Source organism: Beta vulgaris, chromosome 6 (assembly GCF_026745355.1).
Source record: "Beta vulgaris subsp. vulgaris cultivar EL10 chromosome 6, EL10.2, whole genome shotgun sequence".
NCBI classification, from domain to species: domain Eukaryota; kingdom Viridiplantae; phylum Streptophyta; class Magnoliopsida; order Caryophyllales; family Amaranthaceae; genus Beta; species Beta vulgaris.
Window position 1 is genome coordinate 19,314,301 of NC_079207.1, and position 23,266 is coordinate 19,337,566.

The 23,266-nt window shown below is 34.2% G+C and overlaps 2 protein-coding genes and 1 long non-coding RNA gene across 3 annotated transcripts; all 3 read left to right on the top strand.

The window, feature by feature from the left end:
* The first annotated feature begins 206 nt into the window (after positions 1–206).
* On the top strand, positions 207–707 carry LOC125498840 (secreted RxLR effector protein 78-like). The gene has a single exon (XM_048647136.1). It carries the CDS (start codon positions 207–209, stop codon positions 705–707), a length of 501 nt encoding a protein of 166 aa, XP_048503093.1.
* Positions 708–710: 3 nt separating this feature from the next.
* LOC125498839 (uncharacterized) lies at positions 711–1,328 on the top strand. Its single transcript, XM_048647135.1, has 2 exons — positions 711–938; positions 1,050–1,328. Exons 1-2 carry the CDS (start codon positions 711–713, stop codon positions 1,326–1,328), a joined length of 507 nt encoding a protein of 168 aa, XP_048503092.1.
* Positions 1,329–10,256: 8,928 nt separating this feature from the next.
* On the top strand, positions 10,257–12,495 carry LOC130591927 (uncharacterized). Its single transcript, XR_008969879.1, has 2 exons — positions 10,257–10,539; positions 12,214–12,495. It is a non-coding gene; the product is annotated as an uncharacterized LOC130591927 (long non-coding RNA).
* Positions 12,496–23,266: the final 10,771 nt, after the last annotated feature.

A 23,266-nucleotide genomic window follows, 5' to 3' on the forward strand; every position in this document is an offset into this window, starting at 1 on the left:
GCTTGGCATATCATTAAACATGATGTATACAAGGCTATTGCTCACTTCTTTAATACTAGAGAGCTCTATTATGCTATCAACTGCACCCTTGTTACTTTGGTTCCCAAAGTTCACATCCTACCTATGTGAAAGATTTTAGGCCTATTGCCTGTTGCTCAGTTCTATACAAGATTATTGCTAAGATTCTTACAAGGAGAATGCAAAACATGATCAATGAAGTGATAGATCTTGCTCAAGCTGGCTGTATGCCAGGTAGAAATATTTCTGATAACATACTGCTGGCAACTGAGCTCATTAAAGGTTATAACACAAAGCACATCTCTCCTAGATGTATGATGAAAGTTGATCTCAAAAAGGCATATGATTCTATTGAATGGCCTTTTCTCCAGATGATGATGAATAAATTGGGTTTTCCCTCCAGATTCATTAATTGGGTTATGGCTTGTGTTTCTTCAGTGTCTTTCTCCATTTTGATCAATGGGGCTCCCTGTAAGCCATTTAAGGCCAAGAAGGGATTGAGACAAGGGGACCCAATGTCCCCTTTTCTATTTGCAATTGGCATGGAGTACTTATCTAGGTGTTTGGGCAGCCTCAAACACAATCCAGATTTCAATTTCCACCCCAGATGTGAGAGGCTTCACATCACTCATCTGATGTTTGCAGATTATCTCTTGATGTTTGCTAGAGCAGATGCTAGTTCCTTGTAGCTCATGTTTGATGCATTCACCACATTTTCTCATGCTTCTGGGCTGGTTGCTAACCTTGATAAGAGTAACCTTTACACTGCAGGGATTACAGAGGAAGAAAGGAGTGAGTTACAGCTTATTGTTCAGATGCTTATGGGATCTTTCCCATTTAAGTATCTTGGTGTTCCCCTTACTACAAGAAAGCTCTTTTACCAGGAATGCAAGCCTCTTATTGAAAAGACAGTTGCTAGAGTTAGATCCTAGGCAGTCAAAAATATCTCATATGCTGCAAGATTGCAACTTGTAAGCTCTATATTACAAGGCTTTCAACTCTATTGGTGTCAAATTTTTGTGTTGCCCAAGAAAGTCCTGAAAGAAATTCAGAGTATTTGCAGAAATTACTTGTGGAGTGGTAAGAGTGAAGGTAGGAAGGCTCCTGTGGCTTGGGATAATCTATGTTTAAAGAAGTCTTGTGGAGTTTGGAACCTCAAAGATCTTGTTACTTGGAACAAAGCTGCAGTGGCTAAGCACTTATGGGCTATTACTCAGAAACAAGATAGGCTGTGGATCAAATGGATCCATGCCTACTATATAAAGCAGAATATTCTTCTCACTATGCCCATCCCTACTAGGCTCTCTTAGGCTTTGAAGAAGATTTGGGCTAGTAGAGACATCTTTATGGAACCTCACACTCAGAAATGTCTAACTGTTGCTCACTTCTCCATTAAAAAGCTGTATCAAATTATGAGAGGTGATCACCCTACAGTCCAGTGGAAAAGTGTTATTTGTGATAATAGGGCTAGTCCTAAGGCCCTATTTATAACTTGGTTGATGCTTCATGGTAGGTTGCCTACTAAGAGTAGACTTTGTGAATGGGGAATGCTGGCTGACAGCACTTGTGTAATGTGTTCAAATGCTAGTGAAACTAGCTCTCATTTGTTCTTTGAGTGCCCTCCCTCTAATTAGCTGTGGCAAATGTGTCTCAACCAGATTGATATGGCTAATCATCCCAGATTGATAACAGGTGAAGTCCAAGCTCTTGCTGATGCTGCTCATAGAAAGAAGCCTCACAATCAATTGTTGATGATGCTCTATGCAGAAACAGCCCATCACATATGGCAGCAACGAAATCAAGTTGTTTTTTTTTGGGGGGGGGGGCTTGTTTAGATTCTAGACAAAGCTTTAAGCAAATTGTGTATAAGGGTTGCTTGTAGGTGCACTGAGGTGCTTAGGCAGATTCTTATTGTATGAGTTTGCTGATTAGTTGAGTTGTAGGGCTATTTCATGATTGGTAACTCCAAACCCTTCCTAGAAGGTGGGGGAGTTTCCTTTATCCCTTAAGCCATGTTGCTTCTTTTGGTTGTATCCGTTTTTTTTTTGGTTATTAATAACAACTTTGAATTGCCAAAAAAAAAAAAAACAGAGCAGAAGAAGGTAAGTTACAATATGGCAGCATGGAATTAACTTCTTTTCAGTTTAATGTTGCAACAAATAATGTTAGTCGTATTTGGAATACAACAAAACACTTTATAGAAACCATGCTAAGGAATAGTGTTAAGTGGAAATTGCACTTATGTGGTAGGAAGAGGATACAAGTTCAATCAAGTGACATAACAAAACTAATAATGGGGCAGAGATCTTGCATTAGAGATCTTGGCACATTAATTGGTGTTTCAAAGACCACATTCCATAGAATGGTTCAAAGAGGACTAATTAGGCCACACACTAACCCATTGCACCCTGGTCTGAAGGATGCCAACAAAAAATTAGGTTGCAATGGATATCAAATTTACTAATGGGAGATAATCCAATTACAAAGAGAAAATATTTTCCAGTGTAGGACTTTATGCACTTGGATGAAAAATGGTTTTACTTGACTAACAAATCTCAAAGAGTTTATTTAGCCAAAGATGAGAAGAGTTAGTACAGAGCAGCCATCTGCAGTAAGTTCATTCCGAAAGTCATGTTCACAATAGTGGTGGGGAGGCCTAGATACAATAACGAAGGCCACTGCACTTTTGATGGGAGGAATTTTCCCATTCACTTATCAAGAACCAACAAAGAGAGCATAAAAAAACATAGCAAGGGGGAACCATGGTAACAAAAGCAATTGAGTCAGTGAACCAGAGGGTCACTAGAAGCATGCTAATTGAACAAATCATACCAGCTATCAAAGCAAATTGGCACATGATGATTGGGGGGGGGGGGGGTGCAAAAACAATCTTCATACAAAAAGACAATGCCAAAGCTCACATAACACAAGAAGATCCACGATGGCAAACAAAATGTGAACAAGATGGGCTCACTTTAATCTTAATCCAACAACCAACATCCTAGACCTTGGATTTTTCAGATCCATTCAATCACTTATGCACAAAAAGATGCCAACGGACATTGACAACATGCTAGCTGCTGTGAACCAAGCTTATAATGAGCTAGACCATAAAATTTTAAGCAATGTTTGGTTGTCTCTTCAATATGTTTTGAATGAGATATTAAAAGATGGTGGAGGAAACAATTATGATCTTCCTTATGTAACACAAGAACAAAATGGAGAAGAACGGTGTTTTAGAAGAACAAGTAATTGCACCAATGTGGGTCGTTGTTGATGCATGGGAGAGGGTGATTAATGGGGCTTCAAGCTCCAATGCACAAGGAGGTGAGGAAGAAGCTATGTGAATGCAACAATAAGCTATGTGAACACTAGTGGAAAAAATCCCACCTGATGCGGTCAAAACTGGCCTTTCAGATGCGGTTTTGATCCATATCAGGTGGTGGCGCAGCAACTCATTAATAGTTTTTGATGCGATCCAAAACCGCATCAGAAAACGATAATCTGATGTGGTTTTGCCTATGAACTGCATCAGTAAGTCAAAATACTAATGTGGTTCATAAAATGACCGCATCAGAATGTCAATTGTTGGTGTTAAAAAAAAGCACTTTATACAAAGCACAGTACTGTGCTTTGTATAAAGCACTTTTTTGTGTGCTTTGTGTCCTCTTAGATCCGGTCCAAATAATAGGGAAAATTACACACACAAAAAATCAGATTTAACATTTACAAATCCATCTACAACAATATAGTACGAATAATCACACAAAAAACTCAACTTATAACACGATAATTATAACAATATGTATACAATAATTAAAAAAAAAATACAGAGGAACAACTTTAACACAAAAAAATATTATATACTCCCTCCGTCCTCTATTAGTTTACCCCTTTCTTTTGCACAGAGTTTTAGGAGGAATAGTATTGTGGGCAAACAAAGAGAGAGAAAAGATTATTTATACTTAAAGTTGAATATCTGTATGATGAAAAGTTTGTGGTCCCATTCTAAAAATAGCAAAAAAAGAAAAGAAAGGGGTAAACTAATAAGTGACACTCTTAAAAGGAATAGGGGTAAACTAATAGAGGACGGAGGGAGTATAAAATTACAGAAAATATGTGTACAGAAAATTAACAAACATACCATCCAAATTTATATATGTATAGAAAATTACAATACATATCCAAAATCAACAACTACAAAAAAACCAATATAAAGCGAAGCGAAAATGACGAGGCTAAAAAGGAAAAAGATAAAAAATTAAGACCTAAAAAAAACTAAATCAAATAAAAAAGATGAAAAAATTAAGAGCCTTTAACAAAAAAAAATCGAAACGAAAATCGAAACCAAAAAAACTCAAACGAATAAACGAAGAAATCTAGTAAAAGAACGAAAAAAACGAAAAAACGAAGAAACAAAGAAATCTCGTAAAAGAAAAACGAAAAAATCAAAAACGAAAAAAACGAAGAAAAAATACAAAAACGAAGAAATCTCGTAAAAAAACGAAAAAATCTGGAAAAACAAAACGAAAAAACGAAGAAAAAAGACAAAAACAAAATCCCATCAAAACTCAAACGAACCACTTTCGTTCTTCTATTCTTCATCTCTTCATTTCTTCATTTCGTTCATCGTTTCTTCATTACCCGTTTTGCTCTTCATTTCTTCGTTCATCTTCGTTCTTCGTTTCACTCTTAATTAGGGATGCATGATAGTAGAGAGGAAAGAGGAAAGAGGAGACGAGTGGATGACGAGGAGTAGAGAGTAGAGAGGAGAGAGAGAGAGAAGAGAGGAGAGGCGGAAAATTAGGGTTTGGGTATGAGAGTGGTGATTGGGGTTATGAGCGAGGAGAGAGAGTTTGGGTCATATTTGGTCGTGTATGGGCCGTAATGTGTTCGCGTGCTGTGCCGTAATTTTTTGCATGTTGGGCCATAATTCGGTGTTGGTCCAAAGGCTGCAAATTATGTGGGTTCGTTTGCAAAAAATAACAATAATCTGATGCGATCCACAAGAGGACCGCATCAGATTGTATTCTCAACATTCCTTCCCATTTTTAATGTATATTTTCAGATGTGGTTTTATCTATTACTAAGTGACTTATAAGGTTTTTTCCACTAGTGGAAGAAGCTATGTGAATAGAAGACAATTTCTTTTTTTGTTAGTTGTGTAGGAAACTCTAGTAACTTTTCTTTTGTGTAGCAAAATAAGCCAAATGTAGTTGTTTGTTTAATGCAAAAACGGTCTTTTGATCAAAAAAAAATTGGTTGAAAGAGGACTAATTGGTTGTTTATGATCATGACTCATGCTTGAAAAACTTAGCTTCAAAAACTTACCAATTTGTGGCTTAAAAAAATCAGTAAGATTAGTTGTAATCTCATATGTCCCCAAATTTCATAAACTAAATTGAAATAGCTCTTCAATTCAAACCACATTTGCCTCAAATTAGTCAACAAAGTTGGACTGGTGGCATACAGGGTAAAGAGAGAGCAATTCTTCAACTTAGAATGTTTCAATCGCAAAAATTTTCCATCATTAATTACACTTACTTCACACAATTGAAACACAAAGTATCCACCAAAGTAGAAACATGATTCATAAACAACCAATAACTAGATTTATGAAACCATGAAACATGATTCATAAACAACCAATAACATAAACCAATATCCACCAACAATCAGAACATGAGTGGCCAACATAAATACCCAAATTCAATCACGACAGAGTTAGAGAAAACAAATTCAGATGCCAAATTCAATGAGAATATGAGAGGACAACATAAATACCCAAATTCAATCACAACAGAGTTAGATAAACCAAATCCATAGGCCAGATTTAATCAGAACATGAGAGACCAACATAAATACCCAAATTCAATCACAACAGAGTTAGAGAAACCAAATTCAAATGCCAAATTCAATTAGAACATGAGAGGCCAACATAAATACCCAAATTCAATCATAACAAAGTTAGAGAGACACCCAAATTCAATTAAACACCCGATCGAATATGTCAAGAACGAATGACAGAGATCATCATCCTTATTTAAATTAATAAGTCATAATTTAACCATTACATAATATAAACAATAAACAAAATAGTGTTACAGAAACAAAATAAACCTTAAATTCATCAAAAACAAACACAAAAAAACTTAACAGATCAACACAATATGAAGAAAAAAGTAAACCAAACCCAAATCATCAACAACAAGACTCAGCATCACTAACATCATCATCATTCTTTTTTTCTGAAAATTGAAGAAGATGAGGATTTACTATATGGCTTTTTTTTTTGCAGTTACCCTTTTGTTGTAGATCATCATCACTTATCACAATCACCTTAGTTTTTGAGGGAGTAGAGGGAGTAAGATTTATCACTAGTTTAAATAATTTAATACTACCTTCATTTCATATTATTTACAACAATTTAACATAAAATATGAGTAGAAAAAATGTCTAATCGTTACAATTAATATTAAACAGAGGTAATAGATTTTTTGGGACCAAGATAAAAAGAATAGTATACCGTAAATAATAAGATAAAATTAGTATGAAAGTATAACATATCATCCTCTTTATTCTTTACCTTCATTCTATCTATTCTCTTTTCATTTCCATTTCCCTCTTTCTCTCTAACTTTTATGCAACCAATTAAAACAAATGAAAAGTACTCTACAATTGCGAAAATCATCTATACAAATATATTAAAAGGCGTGCGAAAACAAGAAACTATGCTACGTGGCGCTCTTCCTAGGGAGTTTTAGTTCATGTATTACATGTACACTAAAAAAATTAAGAAATTGCATAGTATAGGGTTTGATCCCGAGACCTCAAGTACACATACTAAAGTTCTAACCACTAGACTAAGTTGTTTAGTGTTATTATCATAAAGTACTATATTAATAAATGAAATTTTTTCTTATTCGGGGAGTAGCCCGGGCTAATAACTAATTTCCCTTTAAAAGTGTTTTTTGTCTAATAAAATGGCACCTTACTAATGAACCTTAGGAATAAGGCCTAGAATCTATGAGAAAGTGGACAAGATTAGAAAAGGCAAAGGAAGGGATACTCATGGAAATAGATTTTGTTGCTACATTGTGGGGAATTTGGATCCACCGGAATGAAGTCATCTTCAAAGGAATCTCTCCTAACCCGGGAAGGATAATGAACATAATAACTGACCATTCTGCTCGCGCCGGGAAAGAAAGGAATAGCAAGGAAAGGAGAACGAGACGAGAGGAGGAGTGCAGGGCGACAGAAGTCTCGAGTAATCTGGAATGGTCCATAGGGAAGAAGGACGCTTCTAGCGTCCAAACCATTGTGGTGGATGGCGCTTGGAAGAAGAACACAAGCTCTAACCAGTGCCAAGCGGCCATAGCATGGACAAATATAAACAACGATCCCCGGGAAGAGTCAGCGACAAAGATTTTTGCCAATTCAGCAGTCCAAACAGAAGCATATGCCGTTCTAAAAGCAATATCAGATATGGAATGGCGCAGTGCGGGACTCATCATAAAATCGGATAGCAGTGAAGTTATCGCGACCCTAAAAAATTCTAAGAGCACAAATCAAAACATAGACAATATCATTAGGGATATCAGGAGGAAAGCCAATAGCTTTCTATTTATTTCTTGTATTAAGGTAAGTAGAGAGGAGGTCAAATTAGCCCATAATCTTGCCACCTTGGCAAGGAAAAGCTAACCTTCCTTTGCTTTCTGTTCTTTACCCTTTGTCAAAAAAAAAAAAAAAAAACCAACTGTAAAAGTAAGGCCTACACATTACAACCTATGAGAGCTACAAATATATGTGAGCAACACGTATTACAATGAAATTTTTTTATGATTTTTATAGAAAAAAGAACAAAGAGAAAAGCTATTTAAAACATCTCCAATTTTACTTAAAAATATTAAAATATCCATAATTTTCCCAAAATTTACGGTATTACAATATAGTGCTCATATTTCTTTTTGAGTGTTATCAAATGTTGTACCTATTTTCTTTTTTATCAATTCATTTGGACTATGTTATCCTTAATGTATACATAAACGTTCAAATATACCCCTGCTTTTCTTTCAAAATATGTGTCCCTTTATTGTTTACACCATTTCAGAAAACATTTATTACTTTTTAATTTTTTAAAGAAAAAATAAAAAATAAAGAACTAGTTTCAAGACAAAAGTACCAAAAAACACTTCGTTAAATACTAGCTCCGTTTCTTAGTAAGTGTAACACTTTCCTTATTAGTTTTTTTTAGTGAGAATTGGGAAATTATTATTAATAAAACACCATACGGCATCTACAACAATAATAACGCACGCTTACATAAAAGATATACGAAGATCTTCATTCATTTTACTAATATAGACGCTTCGAAACCGCATCTATAATATGTTACTAATCTTCCAACCATATTGAAAATTCGATGACTTAACATCTTTTCTAGCTGGAGCTATGGCAAATTGAACTTGAATCTTCGTCTTGATATTAAACAATTAGGACTTTTTCCCGCAACTTCAAACCTCTTAGCTTCGTGAACGGGAAGTACTAAATAACAACAAAAGAAACTTAGAACCCCTACAAGAGGGGAGATTACAACTCCTAGAAAACTATCAAAAATAGAGGCTATCTTATGCAACCGAACAAGAAAATAAAAAGATTTCACCACACACAACACTACGATCTTCGCCCAATAAGAGACCGTAAATATGCCAAACCCATAACCCATGAGAAGCCTAGGACCTTGAAGCCCTCCCACGTTGAAGCGCTAGAACGGGGCCTTTAACCCTAAACTCGAACGCCCTCACACATCTAATCACGAAAATGGGGCTCTTATTCCTAAACTCATGAACCCTCGAGCTCCCACGTCCAAGCGCGGGAACAACCTTTATCACTAAAAAATGAAGCCCTCCCACATTTAATTAAGTGTGAGAACGAGGCTGACCAAAACACCAACATAACCAAAACCAAAACATAGGAAGGGGCACAACACTCAGACGACGACGACGACCAACCATACAAAAATAACAACCCCTAGCGGCGAGCGGCGAAACTAAACTTAAAAACTAGAAGCTGAAACAGGGACACGGGGCAGGGCCCTGAAACCTAGCCACCGTGATTGAAACTAGGGAAAACGACTCAACAGCGGGGGAGGGGTGGGGACAACTCAACTCACTGGCACGGGAAGAGGGAAGAGGGGCCCGACTACCGGCGTGAGGAGCCCGAGGTGGGTCACTCAGCTGTCAAACCCCTAGGGCTACTCGGGGTTGAAAGTTATTTTAGAGACAGAAATAAGGTTTTTCTAATATGTATCCCCTTTCTTTATTTAGAATAGTTGCAATAAAGGCAACCAAGCTCAAAATGGTAGAAAAAATTCAACATTATTACAAATATGCCATCAAAAAGTAAGAGGAGATCACAACTTCTTTGTTTCATCACTTGAAGTACTCTACTTTATTGTGATCCCAACTTTCTCTCTTTTTACTTTCCTTGATATTACCTCACTTTCTCTATGTTGCACTTATTGAGAAATGGGGGAATTTTTTTTTCTTTTTTGAAATTTTTACATTTGTAATACTTTTATTTTTTGTTAATTAAATAAACACTATCTCTATTATATAAGCCGAGGGCGGAGCTATAGTGTACTTAATTGGATATTCAAATTTTGTACAATTACATCATTTCCTAATTTAAAGATAGGTAAAAAATTTCAATAATAAACTAAATAAGCATTAACAAAGTAACTTGACATAATGAGAAAAATGGTTACTCGATAAAAAAAATTACAAATTTAATTTGACCACAAAACTTTTACATGTAAATGTTTATCTCAATTTCTAAAAACTTTATAGATTACAGTAGTTTGTACAACAAAAATTATAAATCTCACTTCTATAATATATTTTGATGAAACTTATTAAAAAAATAAGCCCAAATAATCAATACACACATCGCGTGCATAAAAGACTAGTATTATAAAACCAAAGAGTACTTATTACAATCAACATATCATGATTATAAATGCTCCGCGACCTACCATCACTATTTTTAGTCAAATGAAGAGTTAATGCCTGACTAGTGCTATTAAACCCGATCCACTCACACAAATGGTTTATTAGGCTACTTAAGCACAGTCAAAACATGGGACACAGGTTAACTGTCACGCGTCAGCATTCAACACGGTATAGTATTAAAGAACACAAAAAAACATGGGAATAATATGAAATATGAAAAATCGAGAAATCTTGCACTATATAACCATCCTCGAGCATGGGAATAACATCAAGTTACCCAAACAAAACAAGTTTAAAAAGAGAATTTTATAAAGGGAAAATGGAAAGTTCAACAGCAACAAAGAATATTGTGGTTCTGGTTGAGACACAGAATTTTGAAGGTGAAGGGGTTAATTACTTGGCAAACTCTTCTTCAACAACTCCAAACAACGAAAGTAAAACAAATACGATAAGCAGCACTATTATTGCCTCCCCTTCCACCACTCACCAACAGTTTAATGTTACTAACCACGTAATTTTCTCTCTCATTGTTTTTTCTCTTTGTTCATTGCATCTTTAACACAAATGTGCATGCATTAAAACTCAAGTTCTTTTATGAAATGGACTTGGCTATATTCTTTGGAGACAATTTTAGGCTATGTTCAGTTCACCTTATTTTTGTTTATTTCAGATATAATCAGATCAGATCAGAAAAAATAAGTTCAGATCAGATCAGTTCAGATCAGTTCAGATCATGCTTATATTTAAAAATCATTATTACTATTAAATATCTTTCATTACATATTAGTAAAAATTATAATAATTGAATATTAAGGCTTTGTTTGGTTGGCAAAATAAATCATGGGAAGTGCAAATTCCTAGGAAGTAGAAATATATGAAGTTGTTTGGTTGGTAAAACTATGGGAATTTGCACTTTCTAGGAAGTTTCACTTCCTCCAAAATGGAGGAAGTTACTTACCTAGGCCCCCTAGGTAAGTTTCCCATATGAAGTTTTACTTCCCATTATCAACCAAACACAATTTTATACTTCCTAGGAATTTCAAATACATGGAAAAATAACTTCCTAAAAAGTATGACTTCCTATATACAACCAAACAAGGCCTAATAAAGTACTCATTGAGACGAATCAAACAAGACCCCACATGACTATATTTTTTCTTATATATTGAAAAAACTCTAAAAGATAAGATCTTGTAATCAGATCAGTTCAGATCAAATCAGAAAAAATAAATTTAGATCAGATCAGATTAGTTCAGATCAGAAAATTTCAGGTGAACTAAACATAGCCTTAATTCAATTCAACTACTACTTTCTCAAAGTTTCAGTGATTAATTTAAGTTATTTAACTACTTTCCTTTTCACAATTCAGTTCAGCCGAACAAAAATTACAATAAAGATTCATATTATAAGTTTAAGGTGATGGACTCGTTAACAGGGACTAAGCTCTTTGGGAGCCTTTAAAGGCTGGTCTCTTATATTCGTAGAGATAATTTTAGTATCTTGCAATAATTTATCGTAAATATGTAAGTGTACGAGTGTAACACCTAAAAATGTTGCCCTCATTGAAATTTGAAAAAATTATTTTTTTTTCTAGATAATAGGCCATAATCTGATTTTAGGTTGTATTTAATTTATTAGTAAGCTATAAAATTATCGTATTATAATAATCGAAACTTGGGAAGTAATAAACTAGCTAGAATGAAGATACTAAAGCTCCGTTTGGTAGAGCGTAAAACGTTTTCAGTGTAAAATGATTTTCATGGAAAACACAATTTCGAAATTAGTTTTTCGTTGTTTGGTTCCATGTAAGAAAAAAACAATGAAAATGAAAGAAATATGAAAAGGAAAGTAAGGAGTAAATGAGAGGAGTGTGTAAGAGAGATAAGGAAAACAGTTTTCCCTTCATTTTGAAGGGAAAATGGTTTTCCATCATTGGGAGTGTAATTTTACCCCAAGAGAAAATGGTTTTATACTCCTTTACCAACCAAACAATGTAAAACTGAAAATAGAGGAAAACAATTTTTCAGAAAAACGTTTTACACTCTATCAAACGGAACCTAAAAGAAAGACTTTGTGGTCATTTGTTGGACATAAAAAGTAAAATTTCTTATGAAAATGTTTTCCCCATATCCTTCTTAAAAGAAAAAGCGATAAGTCGGTTACTGATTGATGGGTAATTGAGCAGGTAGAAGTGTACACCCAGACAAATATTGAGGAATACAAGCTTCAAGCTCCACATCCGCCCCCACCTCCACCTATTAAACCAGGAAACGGTGGCGTCCACAACTAGGAGTACGATACTCTTGCTGAGCTTCCTATCTAGCAATATGTCAAGTTTGACAGTATAAAAGTAACTCTTGGAGTCTTGGTTGATTATTATGTTTTTTTTTTTTTTTGTATTTACAGAGCTATAGGGGTAAATAATGAGAATCAATTTCAATATCTCCTGAAATAGGGAGGAAAGAAACCAGCAGAGTTATTACTGAATCTTATCATTAATACTAGCTTTTCACCCGTGCAAAAATGCACGGGAGGCCATATTTGTATGTGATATTATAATTTTTTTATCAGACAAAAAGAGACATGTTATTATTGTCAGCAACATTTTTGTTTAATGAGATTAATTGAAATCAAACTGAATTGACAACACATTGTGATAAAAAAAAAAACAATTACACTATCTAAATTGATACATAAAAAATTGGGTCAATTACAACTCATACACGATTCAAACATTTTGAGAAACTTCCTCATAAACCACATTGGTTGTAAAGATGAGTTGCCACAATCTTTATCAATATTAAGATTTTCATACCCTTTTTGCTTGTAACTCTTGAAATAGTAACATATAATCGTCCGTGGTTAAATACATCATCCAGCTTAAAAAAATGAGTAACTTTATTCCCTAAATGGGTCAATTGACTTATACGAAGCTGGCTTGTTTAACATTAAAAGTGACCCATTCTGAATTAAAAAGTAACCCATCTGGACTTCAAAGTGACTTGTTTTGACCAAAAGTGAAATAATATGACAAACTTATTATACTCCTAATACACATAATAGTAATTGAATATAAACCTACTAACCCTAACACTCTAATCATCCACCACTTCGTTATACACCCTTGTTCCTGGTCCTCTTCCTCTTCCTTCATTCTCTATCTTTCCCTTCGAAATTGCCAGAATTCAATTTTTTTCGTACCGAAATTGCCAAAAATTACAACCTTAAATTTGTTGATCTATTTTATGACAAATGATATTTCGATTTTTTGCACCTAAAAAAATACTTAATTTTTATCAATTCTATTTCAGCTTGTTTGATATTTGAGATTAGATATTATTTATATCATTTACATACATGTTGTGATGGTTACTTGTGTTCAATCGGATCGAAAAGTTGATTAATATTTTACCTCAAATTTTAGTTTTTTATTATTTTACAATATGTTCCTTGAAATTTTGTGTAAATAATTAAATATTAATAATATTTATGACCTAAAAGTCGTGACATTTAATTTATCCTATGACTAAATATAAATTAACAAAAATTAAAGTGAAAAGACATTTTTCAATTCAATTTATTAAAAAAATAAGTTTGACTTATTACATGCATAAACAATATATTTCATTATTTATATCTCACATTGACTGCTCCTTACAAAAGTAAGATCAAGAATTCGAGCATCAACTCAGTGACTTTACAATTGTAAAACATGTAGTTTGCTTAAAGAAAAAAAAACTTCATAATTTATATTAAATAAATGAATAGAGCAACATGAGCAACGTAGAAGTTATAGGTTTTTGTTATATGTTCCAATAAACTTGTTCTCGTGAATTTTATAAGTTGTAGTACCTATGTTGATTTTGATATATTAAGTTAGTGTTAAATTAAATAATTAAAATTGCAAAAAAGGACCACGGTGTGAAAAGTCTATGGATATTATGCCAATGTGCATGGTTTCATCAATATAACTCATGTATATATGTTATTTCGTTAGCAAGTGTATATTCTTGGAGAAAAATTTGAGTATTTATGGCTGCACCCACGCATACGACCGGCCCCAGTAAACCCACTTGCAACAATGCACGGGAGGATTTATATAGATATGATTTGGACTCGTGCATAATGCATGGAATTCTTTTATCATTAAGTAGTTGTTAGTTTTTGTTTCAAATTTATTGAATCAATAAATATTATTAGAATTCGTGCCTTTAAGATGGAAATAATGTAAAATTATATTTCATGATATATAAAAATCCTTTGTTACAACATTTTTAAACTTTAAAAATCTTGTAATCGTAATATATACATATATAAATACATAGATGAAACAAAATACACATTAAAGTGTGCGGAATATTTTGTTTTGTAAATTTAGGATTTTAGGATGTTTCTCCTAAATCATGGTTTGAATATTAGCTCGTGATTTAAAGTTTTTATAATCATATCGTGAATAAAAAATATATTTTAAAACGACTTATGACCGTGCGTTCAATGACTGATGTAGCTAATGTCATGATAAAATACACGGGAGATTTTTTGTTGATTAGATATACTGAAAAATATTGATGCTATTTTATTTATACAAATTCTTTAGTAACACATATATACAAATATACAATAAATTAATGTGGGACAGGGGTAACTTTTTGCCTTAAATACGTCAATTTTATTAATCTAGAAGTGACCATTAAAATTAAAAGTTACACTTTGCTTAAAAGGTACTCTCTTTTTTTTTTATTGTTCTCACTTAGAATCTTGGCACTATTTATACTTAGAGAGAATCTTCTCAATTTTTTCAATTTATAAGAAAAAATATAGTCATGTGGGATCTTGTTTGATTCGTCTCAATTAGTACATTATTAATATTCAATCGTTGTAATTTTTACTAATATATAATGAAAGATATTTAAACTCAAAAATGGTGTTGGGAGATGTGCACAGGAAAGTGAGAAAGATAAAGAAAAACAGAGGGAGTACCTCTTTTAAGTTGTGAAATCAACATTTGATTTTTTTTCTTAATTATATTTTTGAAGATTATTTGTAGAATAAAATTATTTCTCCTTTTCTAGATTCTTTGTTATTCTTTGATCTTTGATTATCTTACTATTAGATATATCCATTAAAAGGCTCCTACACTTCGAAATCACTATTTTGTTTGTGAGGTAATTGACAATGGTATATCAAATCTTCTTGAGCTCCAATTATTTAGAATAATATGGTTGTTGTATAATAATACGTACATAAGGTAATTCATTTTACACGAATTTTTTCAATCTTCGTCATCCATAGCCCGACTTTATAATAATATGGTTGTTGTTTTGTCATTCCATTTAATTTCAATATAAAACCAAACTCCTATTTTGAAAAAACTCCATCAATGTCGCTTGTTTCCTCTTAATCCAGTGCAAATCTAAGTGAGACTGTGAGAGTGGAATCATAGATTGTCAACTTTCTAACGTGGTAGTTTTTTTTTTATATCACACTTCATCTTTTTTTGTTTATACTTCAAATCGGTGAATATGCACTTAATGTTTTTGTTTAATTAAAAGTTGTACCAATTCTCTTTGCTTTAACCCCACTAAATCCTAATAAGTAGGTGGTCATTGAATTTTTGAGTTGATGATTTAAGCTTTAATTTTTAACATCTTTTTTAAAAAGTATCTTGTTTTACCGAGAATTAAAAATAGGTGTTTGACAGTATGTATCTACTTCCGTGTATGATATAATGATTTTTTTTGTTAGATGTGGAAAGTGGAGAGAAAATTGCCAAAAAAATCGCTAATAATATATATTAAATAGGAAAATAGTTAGAAATTAATCTACATAAATATACAAACTTACTAAAGTTACAAAGATTGTAATTGATGCATTCCATTAGTCAGAATTATACGTGGCAGAAGGTAGTGAGAGGGCTTTTGCAAATGACATGTGGACAGATTCTTTTAGTGAATGACACATAAGCCAATTGAACCTTGTTTTATATATATATATATAGATATTATTCAATAGGAAATAATGGATAAAAAAACTTATATAGACCTAATTCACATTAAATCAGTATGTACCTAATATATATATGTGTAGTGTGAACCCTATATGGTGAGAATCATGAGAACCATTAAAAATAAGCAAAAAGTTCATTAAAAAAGCCAAAAAATATTAATTTGAGCAAAAACATAAAATGAGTAGAAAACACTAAATGAGCAAAAATGTAAAATGAGAAAAAAGTAAAATAAGCATAAAAAAGTTAAATGAGAAAAAACGTAAAATAAGTAAAAGCGCTATGAAATGAGCAAAATCTTCGTAAAATGAGTGGCTCTCACTATAAGGATGGTTCTCATATATGATTTTAAATCCGTGCACGCGTGTGTGTGTGGAATCTTCAGGATGACAATTGGGCGGGGCGGGTGTGGAGGATGGTACCCCCACACCCGCACCCACATTAAATTCTCATGCCCATCCCCGCCCCACCACCCATTGCGGGAGAAGATTCCATCCCCATCCCCGCCCCACCACCCATTGCGGGGGGAAATTCTAAACCCACCCCCGCACCCGCGTCGTACCCGTGTCATACCCACTTCATCCCCGCAAAAAATCCAGCAAAAAATCTGCCATAAGCCCATTATAGTTCTCTACTTCACAAAATCACAATATAATATAGCAAAAGAAAAGTTAAAATACATTAACAAAGGCAAATGTTTTATTACATTTCAAAAGTGTATTCAAATACATTAGTAATATATGTATATATATAAAATTTTAATAATAAATATGTGGGGCAGGCGGGGGCAGGGCGGGGCGGGGCGGGGCGGGCGGGGATGAGTGGGTATAACATAAAATCCACACCCGCTCCACCACCAATTGTGGATACAAGTTTAATCCCCAAACCTAGACCCATCCCTGCCAAACCTAGACCCATCCTCGCCCCAATTGGGCGGGGATGGGGCGGGTCTCCTACTTAACCCGCCCCACTGCCATCCAGGATGGATCCTAATATATGACTATGCGAGGAAAAAAAATTACTATGTTATAATATGAAGGTGGTAACTATAAATAGAAAAACTCACTGTATGAGTTAAATAATAATAGATTAATTAGTATAACTTGAAATTTTAAAAGGTTGCTATACAAAAAGGATCATTACATCATATGGGTGACTTTGGTTCAGAATAATATTAGTATGGACCAAGTTCACGTAAGACGAGTTCAAATAAAAGAGGTATAATTTTTTGGGAAATTTCCTCATGTACCCCTGAGGTTTGACGTAATTCTCAAATTACCCCTCACATTTGGGAAATTCCCCAGATACCCCCGAACTTTGACTTTGTGCTCAAAATGCCCTTACTATTGACGGAACCTTAACGCCATTAGGGTTCCTTACTCTTTTTCCTCTCCATCTTCATCTTCTTCATCTCTTCTCCCACAATCCTCCATTAATGGCACCTTAAACTTCAATTTTCTCCCTCTCCTTCCACCTACATGCCTTTATCTCTCCTCCCATCTTCATCTTCTTCATCTCTTTTCATACTCATGTCTCCCATAAACCCTTTTTCAATCCCTCTTAAACCCCTCTTCTCTATCTTCTTCATCTCTCTCTCTCCTAAACTTCACATCCCTTTGAACTTCATTCCTCGTTGTTCTCAGAATAACATTCAAGCACAAACCCAGAAAACCCAACCCCTAACACCGAGAAGAAGAAAATAAAACCGAGGCCAATTTTCTATGACTACATCCATGAAAATTATGTATAAAACCCATTTCTAAAACCCAGAAATTCTCATGACAGCTTCAATAATAAGAAGAACAACAATAACCATCATTAATTTGGGGAAAATTAACAAGGAGAGAGAATTAACTTCACCATCATAAAAAATGGGGGGAATTCACAAGATGAAGATGGAAGGAGAGGTAGAGGCATGTAGGTGGAAGAAGAGGGAGAAAATTGAAAGTTTAAGGTGTCATTAATGGAGGATTGTGGAGAAGAGATGAAGAAGATGAAGATGGAGAGGAAAAAGAGAAGAAACCCTAACAGCGTTAGGGTTCCGTCAATAGTAAGGGCATTTTGAGCACAAAGTCAAAGTTCGGGGGTATCTGGGGAATTTCCCAAATGTGAGGGGTAATTTGAGAATTACGTCAAACCTCAAGGGTACCCGAGGAAATTTCCCTAATTTTTTTGGTAAGTAAGTAAAGTATATTACTTCATAAAAAAATAAAAATGGCCTAACTCCCCAAAAAGGGAGACACCAAGATTGGCTCAAAAGTCAACAACTACGTACAAATTAGTAATCCATGCTTTATCTCTATTGCTCCACTTAGTAGAGCTACTAAATTGATTCCTATACTTCACTATGTACTTGATTTCTTTAGCTATACAATCGATCCTATGTACTTTTGCTTGCCAGTAACCCTCATTCTTGGCCTCCAAAACATGGTACACCAGTGCTGCAATCATAGTGAATAACATCACCTTCTTTCTTATCTGAGAACTAGAATAATCAATTCTTGTCCACTAAATCCATTGCTTCAATGAACGTCTATGCATTCTAACACCAATCCAAATGAGGATTTGGTTAAGTAGCTGCCTACTAAACTCACAATCAAAGAAAAGATGGTTGTGAGTTTCAGCCACCATACCAAAAATGGTGTAATTTACCCCCAAAAAAGAGGTGCAAAGACCTAAATGTAAACTTAAAAACTAGGTATGTAGTGAAGTTAACTTGTCAAACATTGGAAACGTGTGCACGCGAGTTTTTCCAATTTAACCGAACTACCACCCTTTGTGGTTTACATTTGGTTTTTATAAGTTCGGAATTAATCAAAAGTAATTCTAGCTATTTGTGCATTCTTAATCTTTGGAATTCAGGTTAAAGAAGTTTTTATATGAAAAGCTTCTTATTGAATGTAACATATTACAAAATAACTTATTGTGTAGCAAAATCTCACATGTACGAACTAATTAATATAATTGTTTCACGCCACTATAACATTCTTTCATGTTCAGCGTCTCATTTCATTTTGGAACTGTTTCTTGTCATTTTTAAATTTGTTTCATTTCAAAACCACCTATATCATTTTTCTCTCTTCTACAACCTAGAATGTTTCCACCAAATGACCCTAATATCACATCATCTATCTTCTGCCACCCATATATTCTCTTAATCTCTTCCCTCATTCACCACCATTCTCTCTCTCTCTCTCTTGTTCGGTTCTTCCTTGATCAACTAACAATGACATTGGGTTTGCAAAGAACTCTAGCAAAATTGAGGCTTTTGTTTTGTCATATATCCATTATCGTCTCTTGCTAATGATGATGCCTGACAGGCTAAAGTTGTATCACCTAATAAAAAATAACCTAAGGTCCAGTAACTAGTAGTTAGGGAAGTCAGGATCGAATCCACAGGGAGAAAGTTATATTATTATATCTGAACTCTAATATTATACTAACAAAATCAGATGAAGATGGTTGTTTTACTAAACTAAGCAAATAGCAAACTAAAAAAGAAGGTATAAATCAATTAATAAAGCACTAGAATTATGGATAACTATGCATATAATTCGGGAAATCATGGATGAATAAAAACCACCTAATAAGTCAAACTGTCTAGGGCACATTTAATTCTCGAACATTACCTCCCTCAAAGATCACCCATCCGTCTCGCACGTCAAGGTCACTTTGCCTAATGATTGAAAGCATATATGATATCTCTCCTCTCGAAGCAGATTCAGTATTGCAATAATAGAAATATAAGGCCTAACTTATAAATCTAGCATGAAGTTTCAACCACAGGAAACAATCGAAATACAAGGCAATCAGACTAATTATTAATCCCCCATTGCATAATAGATCCCCACAATCCTAGAAATAAACTACTCACTCATAATTATGAAAATAATAACAAAATTAATATAAAAACTCATACTATGAAACATTGCAAATAACTAAGAAAATAATCTAATTAACAATAGAGGAACTAATAAAGAAAGATTACCAAATTGAAGAATTATATTGAAACTGTGAATAAGACAAAGGTTCGATCTTGAATTGAAAGCAAAAAGTACTAAATTAGGGTTCTTCAATCACTCTCTAGAGAAAATTCATATTAAAAACCAAGATAGTTCCTAGAAAATGTAATTTTGCTATTTATACAAGTCCTAAAACCAATCGAAAATAGTCTCAAATCAGCCCGGGATTCATTAATAAAATGCGTGGCGTGGCGTCGCCCGGTCGGGCCTATAACGCCTGTCCCAATCGGGATCCAAAGCATAGAAAGCGGCCTAAAATCACGGGTGCCCGATGCAAAGGCGCAACAGGATTCTCTTGGGTGCCCAATGTAGTCGGGCCAAACCGCCCGATCGGTCGTCAACAACGAATTACGACCGGGCTTCAACGCCCGATCGAGCTCGCAACAAAAGCCATTGTTTCTCTTGTGCGCCCAACCGGGCTACATCGCCCAATTTGATCGGACCAAGCATTCTTCACTCGTTTCTTGGCTCAAGTGCCAAATCTTTGGTCCTTGCTTTGCTCAAGGGTCCCAGAAAGCGTCCTCGGGACCTCGGGACTCAGCGTCAAACCTCTCCAATCTCGTGTAGCGGTCATATAATAGATAGAAAGTAGGGAATAGTTCCCTAAAATTTGCAATTCGACACGAAACAACAAACCACAACTAGATGGAGAGAGTTAGTACAAAATAATTCCTAAGAGCACCATAAGCATCACTTTTAGCATATAAGTAGGGGGAAAAACTCTATATAAAATCATAACATCAAACTCTCCCAATCAAACCTTTGCTTGTCCCTAAGCAAAGCACACCATGAATATGAATAGAATTGTTTCACCCCTCAAAATGTGAAATTCAAACTCAAAACATTTGAAGCAAGCAAAATTCAAGTTTAGTTGCTCAGATTACCTTGACCACCAATCATCTAAGCAAATCGTCAGACATAGCTGCCCTACATAACTCGCACATCTTGAAAAGGTGCTCACCGAGGTGTCACTCCTCTCAATTTTGTGGTGAGCATAAAGTGTGCCCGATCGCTCATCAACCCAACCATAATATCCCTTCCCACTCACACTCTAATGTGTTTAGAAAAGGTATAATATCGCTCATCCTAATCAAGTCGACTCGAATAACAAACTTGAACTTCAATTTTGTCACATTGACTCTGTATTATTCTAATAAACATTCAAACACGTGCTCAAAAGGTCTTTCTCAGGGTTGTAATGTGGCTTGGGTAAAGGTATGGGAATTATTTGAGGAATGTGGTGGAAAATCCAAGGAAAGGGGAGCAAATGACACTAGTAGAACTAGATGTGATAAAGACAACTCCCATGGCCTCAATAACATGACCAAAATAATAACCAACTTTATTTTTATTTTTGAACCAACCAACAATTATCTCCTTCAACATAGTTTTCAACAATTTTTTTTTTTCCTGAATCATAATTTCTTGAAACTTAATGAATGGAAATCATGGAGGCTTTTCATGTATTATTTTTCTTTTCTTTCACTTCACTTTGTATCACAAAACACTATTTTCCAATCAACCACACAATATAATATTAACCTAACAAATGCTCCCCCAAGTTAGGCTTGGGACAATAAACATTGAAAAGTCAAGGCGTGTAATGTGGCTTAATATAGATCCAAAAAGTCATTAGGTGATAAGTCCCTATTCTATATATAATTTTAGTCCATTATATTACTCTTTGGTATAAGTTCTGGGACTTATAATAGGTTTTCTTCTTATATTTTAACGTTTTAAGAGTTAAGTTACTTATGCACTAAAGTTGATTTAAAATAAGAAAAATATACTCAATAAATTACTTGTTTGATTTTGCTACTACTTATACATGTTAATTTGGCTTATTTAATATTTATAACATGGTATGTGTTTACTATACAAATATTTTATTACTTTATTGATTTATTTGTAGGTAAAATTAGAAGAAAGAAAAAAACAAAAGAAAGGAAATATGACACACAAATGATGAAGCCCAATGTGTCTTACAGCCACGCACATACATCTAAAGAATTAAAAGGTTGGATGCTGGGCCAAGGAGAAGAACGCAGCAAAAGAAAAATAAAAATAAAATAAATTAAACCTAAGTCCTAAGGTGCTGGGCCGGGGAAACCAACACAGGAGCACAACCTAAGACTAAAACGGAGGGCAGCGATTAAAAGGAGGAGATAGCAGACAACAGACGACGAAGGAAGTCAGCAGGAGATCGGACGCGAGATGCCAGCGCGGGAGCAAGGGCGTTTTATCTGATTCTTCAATCTGAATCTGGAGTTTATCTCTTTCTTCTCTTATTAGTCTATGTTATTGGATTCTATTAATTATTATGTTTAATTTCAGATTATTACTCTCAATTATTTGGGTTGATTTAGTTGTTATGTCCAGCTAAATTCCTTTGTTCTAGGACTAGATGCAGTCTTTTAATTTTCTGTCAATGAATTGAATTATTGTTGGGTTGGTTTAATTTTTATTGCAATTTGATAATCTTGAGTTCAATTGCTTACTTTTGATAAGGGCCCTATCAATTGTATGTTTAAGGTATTGGATTATTAGCGGAAGTGAAAGTTCAATGTTAGTTCGTGGGATTATTAAACGCTGAGAAGTATAATTTTAGAAATAGTTATACTCTTAGGGTGGTCTTTTATATGAATTCTTATTCTTAATGAGTTTGTTCTAAATTTTATGACCACGGAAGTAGGCATAAGATTAGTATTCAAATATACGTTTTCCGCCTTGGAAGAGGGGTTAATATACATTAGGAATTTGACCATTGTGATCTAATTATTTTACCCTGCAATTAGTTTAATTTCATTGTAGAAGTTAATTGGCGAAATCTAAGTCCTAGAACCATTTCTTATACTTGATTTATACCTATTGTCTGACGTCTTTAGAGTTAGAATTAGTATAGTTCTTATTTATTAGTCTAGTTTATCACCAATCACTATTTCGGATCGTTGATAATATTAGTGTCTCTTAATTTGGTAGTTGATTATACCTCCTTGTGGGAAACGATATCTTGCTTACCCTATATTTATTTTAATTGACCCGTACACTTGCGGTATTTTAAGGTACATTTAGGACCGACCATTAGGCCCAACGGGGCTAAGAAGGAAAAATGATTCTTTTAACAAACTCTAAGGCTAAAAAAGCAAACAATTGAACGCCTCTATCACATCACATGTCCAAAGTCATCAGAAATCAACGAGTACAATGCCAAA